At 48.9% G+C, this 16,152-nt stretch overlaps 3 protein-coding genes across 3 annotated transcripts; 1 reads left to right on the forward strand and 2 right to left on the reverse strand.

Annotated features, from left to right (window-relative positions):
- Positions 1-214: 214 nt before the first annotated feature.
- Positions 215-3,243, reverse strand: HETIRDRAFT_147877 (putative NADPH oxidase). The gene is made up of 9 exons (XM_009552631.1): positions 2,772-3,243; positions 2,157-2,659; positions 1,859-2,079; positions 1,487-1,756; positions 1,345-1,411; positions 1,101-1,253; positions 838-966; positions 662-755; positions 215-588 (listed from the first exon to the last, which is right to left on the reverse strand). Exons 1-9 carry the CDS (start codon positions 3,127-3,129, stop codon positions 578-580), a joined length of 1,806 nt encoding a protein of 601 aa, XP_009550926.1. The 5' UTR covers positions 3,130-3,243; the 3' UTR covers positions 215-577.
- A 5,999-nt stretch (positions 3,244-9,242) lies between these two features.
- Positions 9,243-12,488, reverse strand: HETIRDRAFT_429649 (uncharacterized protein; the record flags this gene model as incomplete). Its single annotated transcript, XM_009552632.1, has 28 exons — positions 9,243-9,364; positions 9,418-9,430; positions 9,462-9,491; positions 9,638-9,787; positions 9,997-10,072; positions 10,157-10,180; positions 10,240-10,265; positions 10,318-10,347; positions 10,399-10,434; positions 10,486-10,624; positions 10,687-10,711; positions 10,760-10,817; positions 10,876-10,903; positions 10,956-10,987; positions 11,050-11,077; positions 11,155-11,372; positions 11,406-11,425; positions 11,481-11,492; positions 11,558-11,582; positions 11,690-11,704; positions 11,748-11,849; positions 11,908-11,996; positions 12,055-12,095; positions 12,155-12,168; positions 12,221-12,256; positions 12,310-12,341; positions 12,391-12,401; positions 12,451-12,488. The coding sequence occupies 28 exons, from the start codon at positions 12,486-12,488 to the stop codon at positions 9,243-9,245; spliced, it is 1,470 nt and encodes a 489-aa protein (XP_009550927.1).
- A 1,925-nt stretch (positions 12,489-14,413) lies between these two features.
- On the forward strand, positions 14,414-15,863 carry HETIRDRAFT_429650 (uncharacterized protein; the record flags this gene model as incomplete). The annotated part of the gene is made up of 9 exons (XM_009552633.1): positions 14,414-14,495; positions 14,565-14,607; positions 14,657-14,737; positions 14,814-14,853; positions 14,935-14,972; positions 15,082-15,243; positions 15,288-15,399; positions 15,468-15,548; positions 15,603-15,863. 9 exons carry the CDS (start codon positions 14,414-14,416, stop codon positions 15,861-15,863), a joined length of 900 nt encoding a protein of 299 aa, XP_009550928.1.
- Positions 15,864-16,152: the final 289 nt, after the last annotated feature.

A 16,152-nucleotide genomic window follows, 5' to 3' on the forward strand; every position in this document is an offset into this window, starting at 1 on the left:
GAGCACGAGACTAGACGGTATAACATCCGGTCGGATGGCCAGTCGATAAGCATAGTGTTGAATGGGCTGTTTGGACTGACTTTCTGGAACAGGCGGTCTCAGGTTAGACATGCATGTGAGGGACAAACGATCAAGGGCGAGGCCGTCTACGGCCCCGCAAACACAGACCATACCGTACCGAGTTAGTCAACCCAAACAATACAAACACAAGATCGAGCTCGTCATCCATCCGAGATCCATCAAGGACCCGAAAAGAACTATAGAAAAATCCCGTCCGTATAATACACTCTGCCTATTGGCAGACACAGACAGACACTTATATCCAAGCAAAACGCGCTCTAAATCCAACGAGGCCGACAGGAACAAGTGCACTCTCCCGACCGCCGCTGCCGCTGCCAACGAGAGTGGCGCAAAACGCAAAGGAATGACACAAGCAAGCTCAGGCGAGGGAATACGGTACAAAGCAGGGCAGGGCGAGATCGAAATAATACGGTAAGCGATAAATGAATGACGAACGAAGGGGCGTGGCCGACGACCGCACAACTCCAACTGACGACTCCAATGGCAACGCGGGCACTTAGAAGTTTTCTGTGACAAGGGAGATCCATGTCAGCATCTGATGACCCAGGTACAGACGAGCACACGACAACACCGCACGCACCCTTGCCAAAGAAGAACCGGGTGCCTTTGGGCTGCGAGTACTTGTTGGACATTTTGTGGAGCTGTTTGGACAGAACAGTGGGACCGCAGAAGAACTACACGGATCGAAGATGCGCACACACATATCGCGTTCAGGGGCGATGAATTTAGATGATAAATGGGGACATGGGGACGTACCACGCCGACGTCAGTCTCAGGGTGCTTCTCCGCGATCGAGCTGAACACGCGGTCCCAGTTCGGTCGTCCGAAGTGCGTGGGCGCACGCAGCGAGGTGATCGCGTCCTTCTCGGCACCGACGTCTTGGACCTGTCGTCCATGAACGGCACGCATCGCGATCGATAAAGGCAGCAGCAGTAACCACAAAGGCAAAAAAGGAGAACAGGGTCAGTGATCTGTCCAATCGCCTCGTGGGCTATAGGCGAGCGAATGGGGACACGCACGATGATGTTGTTCATATCGTCTTCCTTGATCTTCGCGGTCAGATAAATATTGATCTCGATCCTGTTCCGGGTGTCCTGCTCCTCGATTGCGTGCAAGAGCGAGTGGAACCACTCGGCGGTACCAAAGTCACGAATAACCCAGGTGAAGTATACCTGCTCGACCGCAATATAAAAAGGGACGTGGGAAGGAAACGGTCGATGTGATCAGTAGTTGCCCTGCCGTCACCGTACGTGGCAGACTGACCTTCGAGAGACGTGTCGGCTTCGAGTCGTTCAAGTTGTTCATGCGGTACCAGATGGACTTTAGGATCCTGATGACCGCCCAGGAAGAAAAAAAGGCCGCTGAGAAACATATGCACAACCGAAAAAAACAATGATCGACTTACGAGGCAAAAGGAGTGACACCAATGCCGGCACCGACGAGAAGGACGGTCTCATAGTTTAAGAAGTCCTCAGAAGCCGAACCAAAGGGACCGTCAACCATCACGCGAGGAAGGACGCGGTTAAGGGGAGGGTTAACATTGGTTCCGACGACCTTTCCTCCTGAGTCGCCTTTCTCCTTGGTGTCGAAGTCGCAACCGACGGCCTTGGCCAGCGCGCCTGTGAAATCACCGACGACACGGATGTGAACGGAGATATAGTCCTCCTCCGGCGCACTGCATTATTTATTTTATTTTATTTTAGGGAAGCATACCAGATATATGATGCTCGATGAGAAAACGAAGCGGTTTTGGGGTGAGAGGGACACGATCGCGCACCTGGTGAGAGTGAAAGGATGCCACTGGAAGTACGAGATTTCAGGGCAGGACAGGAAGATGTATTGACCAGCGCGGGTCTTCGTCTTCTCCTTCTTGATCTGAAGCTCCATGACTTTCGACGGGTGCTGAATGACCTTCGAGATGTAAGTGCGGTGACGCGAGCGGACCTCACGCAGAATGCGCTCGGAGATCCAGATGACACCACCGACGAGCCAGTAACGCTTTAATTACAAATGATATTTCCGTGAGCCATCAATGTGAAATATTTGCTGTGACTGGTAATAAAAAAATAGCATACCCAGAAGACACCGATCGTGTTGAAAGAGCAGTACGGAGGCCGATCAGGCTGAATCATGCAGAACATGCCGTGGAGCTGCCAGTTGATGAAGAAGACGATGAACAGGTGGTGGGTGTACCAGAATGCCTCGAAGCGGGCACGGCGGCGCTTCTCCATCGCGTACCAGACCATGACACCGAGAGCGACAGTCATGATCCAACCCGTCGCGCCGGGCCCGGTGGCAAAGTTAGCGACGAGGAAAGCGACGAAGCGCTGACCGCCGGTCTTCGCATCCGTATCGGCCATCGCGAGCTTGGCAAAGTTGAACATGTGCGCGACGATGTGCACGACGGAGCCAACAACGATGGACCATGCTGTGGCCTTGTGGAACGTGATGTTCTTGTCGAAGGGAATGATCTGGTTGAGGGGAGTGCGACGGAGGATGGAGATGAAGTTCCTGCAGACGGGGAGGAGGATGAAGATTACGTCCACGTGGAGGACAAGCGCAGCGGTACGGGCGATGGCTGGGTACGAGAGAACAGTGCGCAGTCAGCGAGATGAAGGACAAGGCGATTACAGTACATTTCCCGTCAGAACCGGACGGTCGTAAGGAGGATAAACGGGGTCGAGACTCACTGAAGGTCGAGCCAAAAATCGAGCGTGCAGTGACCAGATTGTCTTTCAACTGGTAGTGGAGGGCGCCGAATGCCGCGACGAGGAGGTGGAGGAAAATCCATACGAAGAAGAACAATCTCCTGCCGCCTTCGTTAATCATCCACAGATCCCACTTCTCCTTCCACGTCTTGGGGACGTATACGAGAGAAGGGTTGGCAGCGGTGGTGTTCGATCTCTGGAGGCCCTGGAGCCGCCTGCGCTCTGTCTTATTGCGCTGGAGATGGCTAGGTTGATTGCCATCCATGTTAAGGTCAGGGTGCTGGTCGAAGGCAGGAGGCCGGTCCGAGAAATCGAAACCGGAGGAACGGTTGTTGGCCATGGCAGTCTAGGGTTGCGTCGACGACGTCCTGCGCACTGGAGGGTATTATAATTAGTGCAGGGAAAGGACCGGCCTTGGGGGAGAGAGATGAGAGAAGGAAAGGAAAGAGAGGAGAAAGAAAGGAGACGAGGGAGGGCAGCCTGTGCGCGCGCCGGTCTCTGATGCTGATGCGTCTTATTTGTGCAGCCGAGACGCCTGCTGGCCGCCGAACTCCTGCGTTTCCATGGCATTTCCTCAAATTCCATGTTCCAGACACTCTCCGCAGCCTCCAGCCCTTGCTACTCCAGCCAACGCTCTCTCACGCGTTGATACTACGTTGATACGCTCGCGTCGACTCTTGGTTCGCCCCCACGAAACACGCAAAAGCGCACAAACAGTCTCTCAGCTCTCCATGTAACGCCAAACATCGCACCGACCACTGACTGGCATTTCCAGACGTCGTACACCCACGCTTCTTGTCGCCAGCCGTAGTCGTAAATCGTCTCCTAGGGAATCCTATTCTCGGACTGTTGCGTTTGTTGCGTCTGTGCTAAATATGTACCCACCCACGGCAGCGTGCCTGCTGTTCTGCAAGCCGTCGATCGCATATGAATCCGTTGGGCGCTTCATCGTCGAACCCCTTCTCGCATCCTTTGCCTTTCAGGCTTGTGGCATCTCGCGTCGAAGCAGAAGGGCTTGTTATAAATAAACGACGGTCTGCATCATCCAAAACGTTGTGCACAGCAGTTTAGACGCATCATGTATCATTCTCAATGCTCGCATCAGCGTCTCATCATCTTTCCCCTCTCCTGCCATCACACGTCTGCCATCCTCTGCCATCTTCCATCTTCCGGAAATTCCCGTTCAGGCCTGCGGCCTACGTCCCTGACACGAGTTCCGACCCGTCGCTTCGCGACTCTTGCACAGTGCTTAATAGTATTTCTTGGGGTTAGGGTTGAATCTGAGTTTTGTAGTTTAGTTTTAAATGACTATGAGGATTGAAATATTCCGTGTTAGTTGCAAACTATGCATTGATTATAGGCTACCTACAGTCTGAGTGTGGTCTGTATGTAGTCTGTGTGTAATCTATTGTTGGCTATATACTTGTGACTTGATTACCTATTACATGTGCTCTCATTTTGTATGCTTTTATTGTATATGCTCTTATTGTGTGTGCTTCTGTCATATGTGCTCCCATTGTGTGTGCTTGAATTAGGTGTGCTCCTATTGGGTATGCTACTATTGTATATGCTTCTATTGGATGTGCTCTTGTTGAATGTGCTCTTGTTGGGTGTGCTCTCATTGAGTGTGCTCTCATTAGGTATGCTCTTGTTGAGTGTGCTCTCATTGGGTATGCTCTTATTGGGTATGCTCTTATTGGGTATGCTCTCATTTGATATGCTCTTATTGGGTATGCTCTTGTTGGATATGCTTTTGTTGTATGTGGTGTGCTTTTGTGAGATATGCTCTAGTTGGATGTGCTTCCATCATGTGTGCTCCCATTGTATGTACTCCCATCATATGTGTTCCTATCAGATATGCTCTAGTTAGGTGTGCTCCTATTATATGTGCTCCCATTACATATAGTGTGCTCCCATTATATGTGCTTCCATTGTGTATACTCCTATTGTGTATACTCCCATCGCATATGCTTCTATTAGATGTGCTTTAGTTGGGTGTGCTTCCATTATGTGTGGTATGCTCCTATTAGATGTGCTCTAGTTGTATGTGCTTTGATTATATATGCCCCTATTGTATGTGCTCCTATTGCATGTGCTCCTGTTGCTTGTACTCTTGTTGCATGTGCTCTCATTGCATATGCTCCCATTGTGTATGCTTCTATTGTGTATGCTTCTATTATATATGCTCCCATACTCCTATCATGTGTGCTCTTATTATATGTGCTCTTGTTGTATGCGCTCTTGTTGTGTGTGCTCCCATTACATATGCTCCCATTGTGTATACTCTCATTATGTGTGCTTCCATTGTATATGCTCTCATTGTATGTGCTCCTGTTGTATGTGCTCCTATTAGTTTCATTGCACTTCTTTTATAGGTTATTGGATATTTTAATCTAACTTGAGTAATGTTCCTAGAGTTTTCCACCAACTTAAAAGACATATACACAGAATGCATAGATTTAGCAGGTATTGAGTTGGAAATATAAGGTACATTGATGGTTAGAGTCAGAATATTTTGCCTTGTGCTCTATGGATTTTGTCATATTTTGTCAGGTTCCCTTTTTGGATTTTTGGTGCAGAAAATGCTTTAATCAGGAGAAGAGAAATTAATAATTTGGCCAATAAAGTAATTGTTTTAGCCTCGCGCTTCGCGCTCGCCGCGGCTATCGCCGCAGTTTGTCAGGTTTGGCCCCTCGCGCTTCGCGCTCGGGTTCTCACGTGGTTTTCACGTGTTGCCACGCGAGATACTGCCCTTCCACTCTCTTTAGACTAGCTTCTCACCCGTCGCGTTGCGACGGCGCAACCATGCTTAATCTGAGTTTTTGTTACAGTGCTTGGTCTGATGTGTCTGTAAAGTTTAGTGTTCACAAAGTCCAGTGCCTATAAAGTCTAGTGCCTGTAAAGTCCAGTGCCCGTGCTTAATCTGAGTTTTTGTTGTAGTGCTTGGTCTCATGTGCCTGTAGAGTGCACTGACTATAAAGTCCAGTGCCCATAAAGTCCAGTGCCCATAAAGTCCAGTGCCCATAAAGTCCAGTGCCCATAAAGTCTAGTGCCCATAAAGTCCAGTGCCCCAATATCCCTATATGGCTCTTTTATGATATCCTATAAGGTCCTTCCTATAAGATTCCCATATAAAGCTTCTTATAAGGTCCCATCCATTAGATTCCCCTATGAGATTCTGCCCTATGAGGCTCCCCCGTGAGGTTCTCTGTGAGGTGCTGTGATGTCATTTCAAGCTCCAATGGCTGCTGAGGCATAGCCCACTCCAGTTGCTAGGGTTGCTAAGAGCACCAAGACATGGCTCACTCTGCTTACTAAAAGTCTTGTGCCCCAATATTCCTATATGACTCTTTTATGATATCCTATAAGGTCCTTCCTGTAAGATTCCCATATAAAGCTCCCTATAAGGTCCTATCCATTAGATTCCCCTATGAGATTCTGCCCTATGAGGCTCCCCCATCAGAGTCCCACCTATGAGGCTCCCCCGTAAGGTTCTCCATGAGGTGCTAGGATGCCATTTCAAGCTCCAATGGCTGCAGAGGCATAGCCCACTCTAGTTGCTAGGGTTTTTTATGTGGCCTACATAAGTGTAAGCAAGGACATATGACTTGAGCTATTAGCCCAGTGCCACCATTTCTTATTGTCCCCTTTTATTTATTATTAATTTACATAAAAAAATACCTGAAAACAAAACCAAGAGCCCAGAGTGGTTGCCAAGCTAAGCACTTGGTGAATGCCCCCTTGCCTGAAGAAATCACTGCAAGACAGTGCCAGGGAAAGAGAATTCCCTATGCTTAGGTTAGCCCCGGGCACGCGCGCGCTGACCAACTCCGTTCCAATCTCCGACACGCTCCGTTTCGCGTCCCGAAGCCTATGGGACAGTGGTCTCGCGTGGTTTCTTACGTGGCCCACGCGAGCATAAGCGAAGACACGCGACGTGAGCCGCCGGCCCAGCGCCACAATTTTCCAGTGTCGCCCTCTATTTACTAGCTTCTCACCCGTCGCGTTGCGACGGCGCAACCATGCTTAATCTGAGTTTTTGTTACAGTGCTTGGTCTGATGTGCCTGTAAAGTCTAGTCCCTGTAAAGTCTAGTCCCTGTAAAGTCCAGTGCCTATAAAGTCCAGTGCCTGTAAAGCCCAGTGCCTGTAAATTTTAGTGCCTATAAAGTCCAGTGCCCATAAATTATTTTGCCCTAATATAGCTCTCTGATTATATTCTATAAGGTCCTGCCCATAATATTCTCTATATAAGACTCTCTTGTCAAGCATTATTTAGTTTCTCTATAAGGTCATACCTATAAGGCTTTTCCATAAAGTGCTGGGATACTATTTCAAGCTCCAACAGCTGCCAATATATGGCCCATATAAGGTTCTCCTATATAGGTTCCTTTATTATATTCCCCTGTTAGGTTTCTTTATTATGCTTACCTATTATGTTCCTCTGTCAGGTTCCTCTTGAAGATCTTGCCAGTGAGGCTCTCTTGTGAAGCTCCTCTATAAGGTGCTAGAATATCACTTTTAGTGCCCATAAAGTCTAGTTCCCATGATATTCTATAATGTCCTGCCTATAAGATTCCCCTATAAGGCCCCTCTATGAGATTTTGCAAGATGACATTCAAAAGATTCCCCTATAAGGTTCCTCTGCCAGATCCTGCCTATATGGCTTCCCTATTAGGCTCCCTTTTCATATTCCATGAAAGGTTCTGCCCATAAGGCTCCCCTATGAGATTCTGCCCTATGAGGCTCCCCCGTGAGGTTCCCTGTGGGGTGCCAGAATGCCATTTTGAGCCCCGATGGCTGCCGAGGCACGGCCTGCTCCAGTTGTTGGCATTGCCGGGCAGACCGGGATGCCGTGTGAAACCCCGACAGCTGCCGAGACATGGCCCGCTCCAGTTGCCGAGGTTGCCGGGTGGCTGAAGGGACAGCTCGCTCCGCTCGCCAAATTTGTCATGGCGCTCGCTTCGCTCGCGTGGTTTCTTACGTGGCCCACGCGAGCATAAGCGACAACACGCGACATTAGCCGGCGGAGTTTTGCCACAATTCTTCACTGTCGCCCTCTATATAGGGACTAGCTTTTCACCCGTCGCGTTGCGACGGCGCAACCATGCTTAATCTGAGTTTTTGCTACAGTGCTTGGTCCGATGTGTTTGTAAAGTCTAGTGCCTGTAAAGTTTAGTGTTCACAAAGTCCAGTGCCTATAAAGTCTAGTGCCTGTAAAGTACAGTGCCCGTGCTTAATCTGAGTTTTTGTTGTAGTGCTTGGTCTCATATGCCTGTAGAGTGCACTGACTATAAAGTCCAGTGCCCATAAAGTCCAGTGCCCGTAAAGTCCAGTGCCCCAATATCCCTATATGGCTCTTTTATGATATCCTATAAGGTCCTTCCTGTAATATTCCTATATAAAGCTCCCTATAAGGTCCCATCCATTAGATTCCCCTATGAGATTCTGCCCTATAAGGCTCCCCCATCAGAGTCCCACTTATGAGGCTCCCCCGTGAGGTTCTCTGTGAGGTGCTGGGATGCCATTTCAAGCTCCAATGGCTTCTGAGGCATAACCTACTCTAGTTGCTAGCCTGTAAAGTCTAGTGTGCCCATAAAGTCTAGTACCTTAATATCCCTATATGGCTCTTCTATGATATCCTATAAGGTCCTTCTTATAAAATTTCCATATAAAGCTTTTTATAAGGTCCCATCCATTAAATTTCCCTATGAGATTCTGCCCTATGAGGCTCCCCCGTAAGGTTCTCTATAAGATGCTAAGATGTCATTTCAAGCTCTAATGGCTGCAGAGGCATAGCCCACTCCAGTTGCTAGGGTTGCTAGGAGCACCCAGACATAGCTTACTTTACTCACTAAATTTGTCATGGATGCTTGCTTTGCTCACATGGTGTCTTATGTGGCCTACATAAGTATAAGCAAGGACATAGGACTTGAGCTATTAGCCCAGTGCCACCATTTCTTATTGTCCCCTTTTATTTATTATTAATTTACATAAAAAAAATACCTGCAAAAAAAACCAAGAGCCCAGAGTGGTTGCCAAGCTAAGCACTTGGTGAATGCCCCCTTGCCTGAAGAAATCACTGCAAGACAGTGCCAGGAGAAGAGAATTCCCTATGGTTAGGTTAGCTCCGGGCACGCGCGCGCTGACCAACTCCGTTTCAAGCTCCGACACGCTCCGTTTCGCGTCCCGAAGCCTATGGGACAGTGGTCTCGCGTGGTTTCTTACGTGGCCCACGCGAGCATAAGCGAAGACACGCGACATGAGCCGCCGGCCCAGCGCCACAATTTTCCAGTGTCGCCCTCTATTTATGGATGGATAACAGACACTTTTACTGTGGCACCTGACCTCAACCACTGGAGCCGACGCAGGCCGTCTCTCCATCTCTGCGTTTTCAACCATCTGTTGCTCGTGGCTATTTTCTGCCAAGTATGCCATGACAGTCCAGACCGCATTCACGCTTCTGAATTCGTCTCGCTCCCGTTTGTTTCCTTAGGGAGGCCGTTGCTCATCGTTTCCTGTTTCTCTACCCCATCAAAGGCGGACCGCACAGATCGATGACTTTCGCTGCTCAGAACTGTTTCCGGACGGGTGCATCCGTTAAAAGACCACACAAGACGCGGAGCAGACCTCCCTTTCGAGCCTGCATTTTGGACATCATCACCATCACTTACCACAGGCTGCCCGGGGAAACTAAACTTAGACTGACAACAATAGACCGACAATTATCGACTGTCATCGAGAAATATTTTGGTACTCTGGGGGACGATCAGCGTTTCGGGAGCTATTCTGAAGGCGAATCGCGGCAGCTGAGCGCTGAGCGTTCCGCAAATGAGTGCTCGCCATCCACGATGTTGCCCTTGTGGCACGAGTCTTCCGGGGAACTGGACCTCGAGTCCCTTCCATACCATCTGGGCACATCCTTATCGACACTCGACGCAAAGGTCGACGTCCTGACTGGTGCATGTTCCTCTTTTATCTCCAGCTCCGAACCATTCGTCTACATAGAGGATGACGATCATAACGACTAGCTCTGCCATGTTCCCGTGCCATACATCTCCATGCATGATCGACGATGGCCACTTGCAAGCAGTCCTTGGGTCGGCCTTCGCTGGAGGCCTCAAGTGCCGCTCACGTCAGGCGACACAACTTTTACGGACCAAAAGGAACAATAATTCATTTCTGTCCGCCATGATATGAACCTTCTACGTGCTCATCGATTTCGACAGGGGACCCTTTCACTTCGCCATTCTTGCATTTTGTGAGCGGTCGATCCGCCCCCTCCCTAAACACATGATACAAATACAAAACCACGCCTTTCTTCATCTACGATCTAACATCGTCTCCTCATTGGGCACGCTTGACGTACCCTTGCGCTGATATTCGGGAAGAGCTGCATATCGAATGTATAAGCCGATGGAAAATGCTGCGTGAGGGAGATTGTCAACGCACGAGGGGCTCATCCATCTTGAGTAGTCCTGTAAGCATCATTGACCACGGCGGGTTCATGTGGGGGATGAGGATACGCACATACTCGATCAGGGAATCCCTGCACGTCATCTGGCACAGCGGCGGCGTAGGCATGCTTTTGTCACAGCTGATCCATCGTACCTCCCTTCGCGCATGCGCCGATTCGGGGGTTGAGACCTAACGCCGACCATTTCATTACATTGAAGGTACAATTTAGAGAAGGCGTACCAGGGATCCCTTCGACCTGTCGAACGAAGATGACGTTTGGCTTGTCGAGTTAAATCTTGGGCGGAAGCTCGGAAATGTGATGTCTTCGACGTCCGGAGCGCGGCACATTTGTGCGCGAAACATTCGTCGGACGTTCAGGCTGTAGGTCGATAGTGGTAACCTAAGGATCACTAATTCAAGAACATATGGGAGGGCGCTCACGTTGCGAAAAGTGAGTTGGAGTGCACTAGACTATACGTGAGCTCATGCTACAAAACAGAGGGAAGACACTTACAGCGACCAAGGACGACGTGGGTTCCGAGCACGATGGCAGTATATGGCAACGCCAGCATCTGGGTAACCGAAGAGTGAATCAAAATTTGATCGAGAAATGTGATCGAAAATACGCACGATGACCAAATTACATAGTGCACATATGCTGAATGTTTGATGAGGATGACTGCTGAGATAGAGAGCCGGGACCAACTAACCTCGTCAACAAGCCGGTGTTCAACGAGTGCAACTGGACATATGAGAGATGTTGGCGATTTGGAAAGGTATCATGGTGTGACAACCGCCGCTCACCATGATTCGTGTGATGACGCTGTTGTGTCTGAAAGCGATGTTCGCAAGATCATCATGAACGCTGCCTTCAGTATTAGTTGAATGTCGAGATATCAGCGGGCTCACAGAGAACCCTCGCATCTCCGCGCCTGTAATATGACAATCAACGCGGCCGTCACGGTGACGTCGCATGCTAGGTTCGCGCCGAACATTGCACAGAAAAGTGTCTGAGATGCCATGTCTGTCAGCACACGTCCCGGAAACAGACTGTACTGTCCGAAGAACTGACGCTCGTCTGGTGCACCATATGGAATGAGATGTCGGATAGGCTGTATGTTACTCGTCTAGCCGAGAAGCAGCGAGAGGGATCAGGATACATACCATTTAGCCGAATATACTGAGCGGGTGTTGCGGTCAGTGGATAATACAGAACGACAAATAAGGGGACGCACTGAGGCCTAACGCTGTGATAGATAAAATTCAACATGAGGCAGGTATTACCCAAACTGAGTAGATTGAGGATGCGAACCGAGACCAGTGACATTGAAGGATATCTGATATCAACAAAAAGATCGCATTCAGAAGTCAGGGCCTTCGTTGGTTATGAGCCCAGTGAATATCTGACCATAGCTAAAGCAAGCAACCTGTTTTTGTTACTGACTGTGGGCGTTTTGATCTATCGAGTTGCAAAGGCGACACAATTTAAACGATAGACTCACGATACCACACGCGGTACGATAGATATCTGTGATTGATTCAGAGAATTGAATAGACGTAGCTGAATTGAAAACGAACCCTTGAACTACGGAAGTGATCATAACCTAGAAGTCAAAGCAAGTTTAGACTCATTCATATATTCGAGTCGACACTAGCACGCACGTTGAAGAAAAATCCAACTACGAGGCTCCAAGCCAGCTCATTGTCTGCCAGGGCGTCTACATTGCGATGGAGAACGGCGTAATAAAACACTGGTGCGAACGTCAGAAGATCATGTCACGGTGATGATCGATGGCCAAATGTGCGTACAGGATATGCAGACGAGTATCTCTTGGGTGATATCGAGAAACCTAGCGTTATGTCACGTATTAATTAACCATGCGGGCGATTAATCATTCGGAGCTCTTACCACACAACAGCGACCTTTAGATGCGAACATTAGAATCGTCTTAGTGAAAGTGAGTGAGAGGCGCACAAGTATTTTTATCCTTCTCTTGTCGTCAGGATACAGCTACACGCTAAAATTAAGCTCCTCTGTTATGTGACGCAAGAGCCGAGGCGAACCTGGTAATAAAGAAATGCCTGAAATGCAGCCACTTTTAAGAGGTCATCATTCGATCCAGTAACAGCAGTGTCCGAGCTCACCTCCCGCTAGACTGGGATTCATTCATCAACTATATTTCTGGTAGAAGATGCAGTACATACAATGTACTGGCCAGCACGCCCACAACCAGAGCGCTCATGGTAACACGTTGAACGTGCATGGTGAACATTTGACGATACCGAGACAAATGTGAGAGCGACGGAGAAGGTGAAAACCCGAGCTCGAACAAGACGGCCGTTCAAAGCCTCCTATATACTTGTCCTTCCGCTATCGGCGCAGGATTGTCAAAGTCCATAGGCATTACACTGGACCCCTAATGTCGAGTTAGCAGGTTGAACAGGACATCAAGCCAGGACTTGCGTACTGCACTGTTTCACAAAGTCTGCCTCCATCTTCTCAGCTAATGTGCCGGAGAGGACGGTCGGGTCCGCGACGCAGAGGGGATCCAAGGTCGAAACCACGGCTGGATAGAGAATGGTGGTGTCCGTCACGGGTCTCGTTTACGCTACCCGTCGGAGCAAGCCCACATTGGGATCTACACACCGCATCGGATACTACTGAGTTGGAACAATCCGCTGAGATTGAGTCTGGAAGACGATCTCGATCACAATGACCCCCTATAAACCCGGCTCCGACCAGCGAGACTTAATAGATGGTTAAAGCGATGTCTTGGACAACGACTGCAGATAGCTTAGTTCGGAGGTCAGCGCACGTTCAAGGAGCAACCCTAAACAGTCCCTTGACCTCCCTTGACCTCAAAAGGGTCGAGGAGCTCCCAAATGAAAGCCGGAAGTGCATATATTCGGGTGAGACGAAAACAAGGCCAGACATTGAGATTGCCATGTTTGAACGCCGGCTCCCTCCTCTCCTCCGTTTCCACTCTGACTGATTATCAGGAGATAGAGCGGTACCACGTTCCATAAGAAATCGAGAGCGTCCACAGGGTCCAAAATGTCAGCCTGAACGAAGCACATTAATATGGCACTGCCAGCCTTTCGAAAGTGAGGGCGATGATCTCAATCTGAGGCTCAAAATCCACATACCTCAGCACAACCGAGGTGACTCACGAGATAAGAGCGTCAGCGTATCGAAGGGCTCGTAGATAACATATATCGAAATCCGCATACACTTAAGAGTGGTATATGCCGCGTCGTGCAACAACCAGGACTGAGATTGAACGGATAACTCCGAAACCCAATCTTTGCGGACAACTCTGATGGTCGTGCTGCTCCGCGTTGTCACCAATAAATCGAGACCAGTCTTCATCTGAGATGCCTCTCGAGTTCCTGTTCCATGCTTTGATTGCGGCTGTCGACGCGATGGCACCTCGAAATCCCCTCCTCTCCAAAACGCACCATATCGAAAATGAATGACTGAAAACAAGGTGTTCTGATTGTACCCAATTCTGATTCTGATACATCTGCAACATCTGATCCTAACATACAAATGCGCACGATGGCCGTTCAAGTCTCGTCTCTTTCTTGCTTAATGATCCACTATATAAATGTTCTGGACAGGAGGAATTGTATTCAACGGCTGTCCGTCGCATGTATCAAACACAGACCGAGGCATTTGTAGCTATTCATGCTACCCTCTTTTCTGGTGCGCGCTCTTCCCGCGGTCTGATCAACCGCCATGATATCGGAGCGACCTGGATAGCCATAATAGTCTCGCTCACATGCGCTGCTACGTATGGACCTATGGTTCTGTACCCATATAAATCAGACCTCTGATACAGAATCTACACCCTACGGTCATCAACATTCGCAAGGCTACCACTCTCTGTATACCTAGCACGAGGGACACGTTCGGCGCTAGCAGCGACTGATACCTGTGCTCTCGAAACCTGATCAATCTCACAGCGACGTTATTCCATCTTTGGTCAGACTGCCTGCTGTTAAAGCGCATGTTCAGTCTACATCAATGTCGCGACCTTGATGGTAATGGCCAGCATTTTCTCAAGCATTGACTAATTTTGTATCTAAAAGGCCTTCGGCAGCGCGACTGACTGCGGTGTTCTCTGTTCTACTTAGTCTCAATCACCGTGATTTTCATTCGAGGTGGATGTCTTCCTCCGACTTCCAATGTGGGCCTTTGCCCGAAGCAGGCATTATCGGACTTAGGAATAACTTCCTCGAGGTTGTTTGTGGGTCCTTGGCGTACGGTGAATAGTCTACGCTCATACATATAATTGGGGCTGATGTTGATTCCACAGGCATATACGCAACTCTTGCTATGGAGTCGACATACATTCTCGTGTAAGCAGAGGTTTTGTTTGTGGTGCATCGCTGACCTTAAGTCCTATAGAAATCGAGGTCTCAAAGACTCGAGGCCACGCCAGGCAATGTTGGCTGCCACTCTTATTATGTTCGCGGGAGCAGCTCTTGGGTATGGACATTACTGGCTTCGTGATCCAAATTCCGACACTTGGACCTGTACCCTATGATTCGACTCGCATTTTCAGGCGGCTTGCAATTGCAGAGCTCCCCATAGAAAGAATCAATGTGAGTTTTTCGGGGTCTTCAAATTTGGAGATTCTGGATGATCGGATTGCAATCAGTTTTTCTTCGGTGATTCCATTGTAGTATGGCGTGCTTGGATCCTCTGGCCTGGGAACGCAAAGGTTCGTGCCGTCTTGACTATATGCCTCCTAGCAAGCCTTGGTATGTCATCATCCTTTGCTTAACTAGACAAATCGAAGCTACAACTTGTATTGATAACTATCCTTTCAGCTGGACCAATCGTGGAGGGAACTCTCAGCGTGAGGCAGTACCTTCATGGAAGTTTGGTCGGAACAAATTCACTGGAAGGATTGATTTTACTCCTGCCGCTCTTGGCAACAAATATATGTTCCACTTCTTCGGTGGCATGCAAGGCTTGGTCTGTTTCATTTTGTGAGAGTATCAGGCGGCCTATCTGATACTGCGTTTCATTGTAGGCATTACCGGAAATCGATCAGAGCAAATATCGACAGCGGCAATGCCAGAACCAAGGTGGAAAAAGTATTAATCCTCCTTGTAGAATCCGGGTTTCTCTATTGCTTTGTATGGGTACGTTTCGCAATCCGCGACATTTCTGCCATATCTTCACATCATCGCGAGCTAACTGATCTTAATAGATGCTCTACATAATGAGCATATTCAACGTCTTTTCAACTTTAGGAGAGGACCTGATTCAGAGCCTGATCCCGTATGTTACGGTCCGTGTCGCCGGCGTCGTGACTGAATGTCTACTAATCATTGGCACATACTAGGCTATCTACCCCACCGTCATTATTCTGTTCGTCGCGCTCGAGAAGAGTCACGCAGAAACTATGTTTGAGGGCAGTATGGTTGACGGTTCAGTCCATTTTGCCGCAGCACCTTCCCTTTCTTCTGCGCAGACAGGCACACACCAAGGGTCGAACATCCATATTCGTTCCAGCGTTGCCTTTGTGAATTCTGGCATTGAGTCTCGTTTACAGCTCGACATCGAAGAGACCGCGCGAATGAAACATGATGCAGGGCCAATTTGATATGGTTAGAAGGTTATGTATGTCTTTCGACTGTTACGAACTTCATGGGCAGGTTGACTCATCCGGCCAGGCATCTGGTACTCAAGCGCTCAACAGGCACTCCGTCTCTCCCATTGTCTGGTGCTTGTCACTCTTAACTTCAAATCTAACGTGATCATGTAGGGTCGCAAGACCCACCGGAGCTCCGCTCTGGTGTCTTGAAACCTTCAGCTCTTAGAAAGTTACTTGTAGTTATAAAGTATGTGCAAATTTCCAGGGCAAATACGGACCGATGGCACTATAGAGTGCG

The sequence above is a fragment of the Heterobasidion irregulare genome, assembly GCF_000320585.1.
Source record: "Heterobasidion irregulare TC 32-1 unplaced genomic scaffold scaffold_10, whole genome shotgun sequence".
In the NCBI taxonomy this organism is placed as follows: Eukaryota; Fungi; Basidiomycota; class Agaricomycetes; order Russulales; family Bondarzewiaceae; genus Heterobasidion; species Heterobasidion irregulare.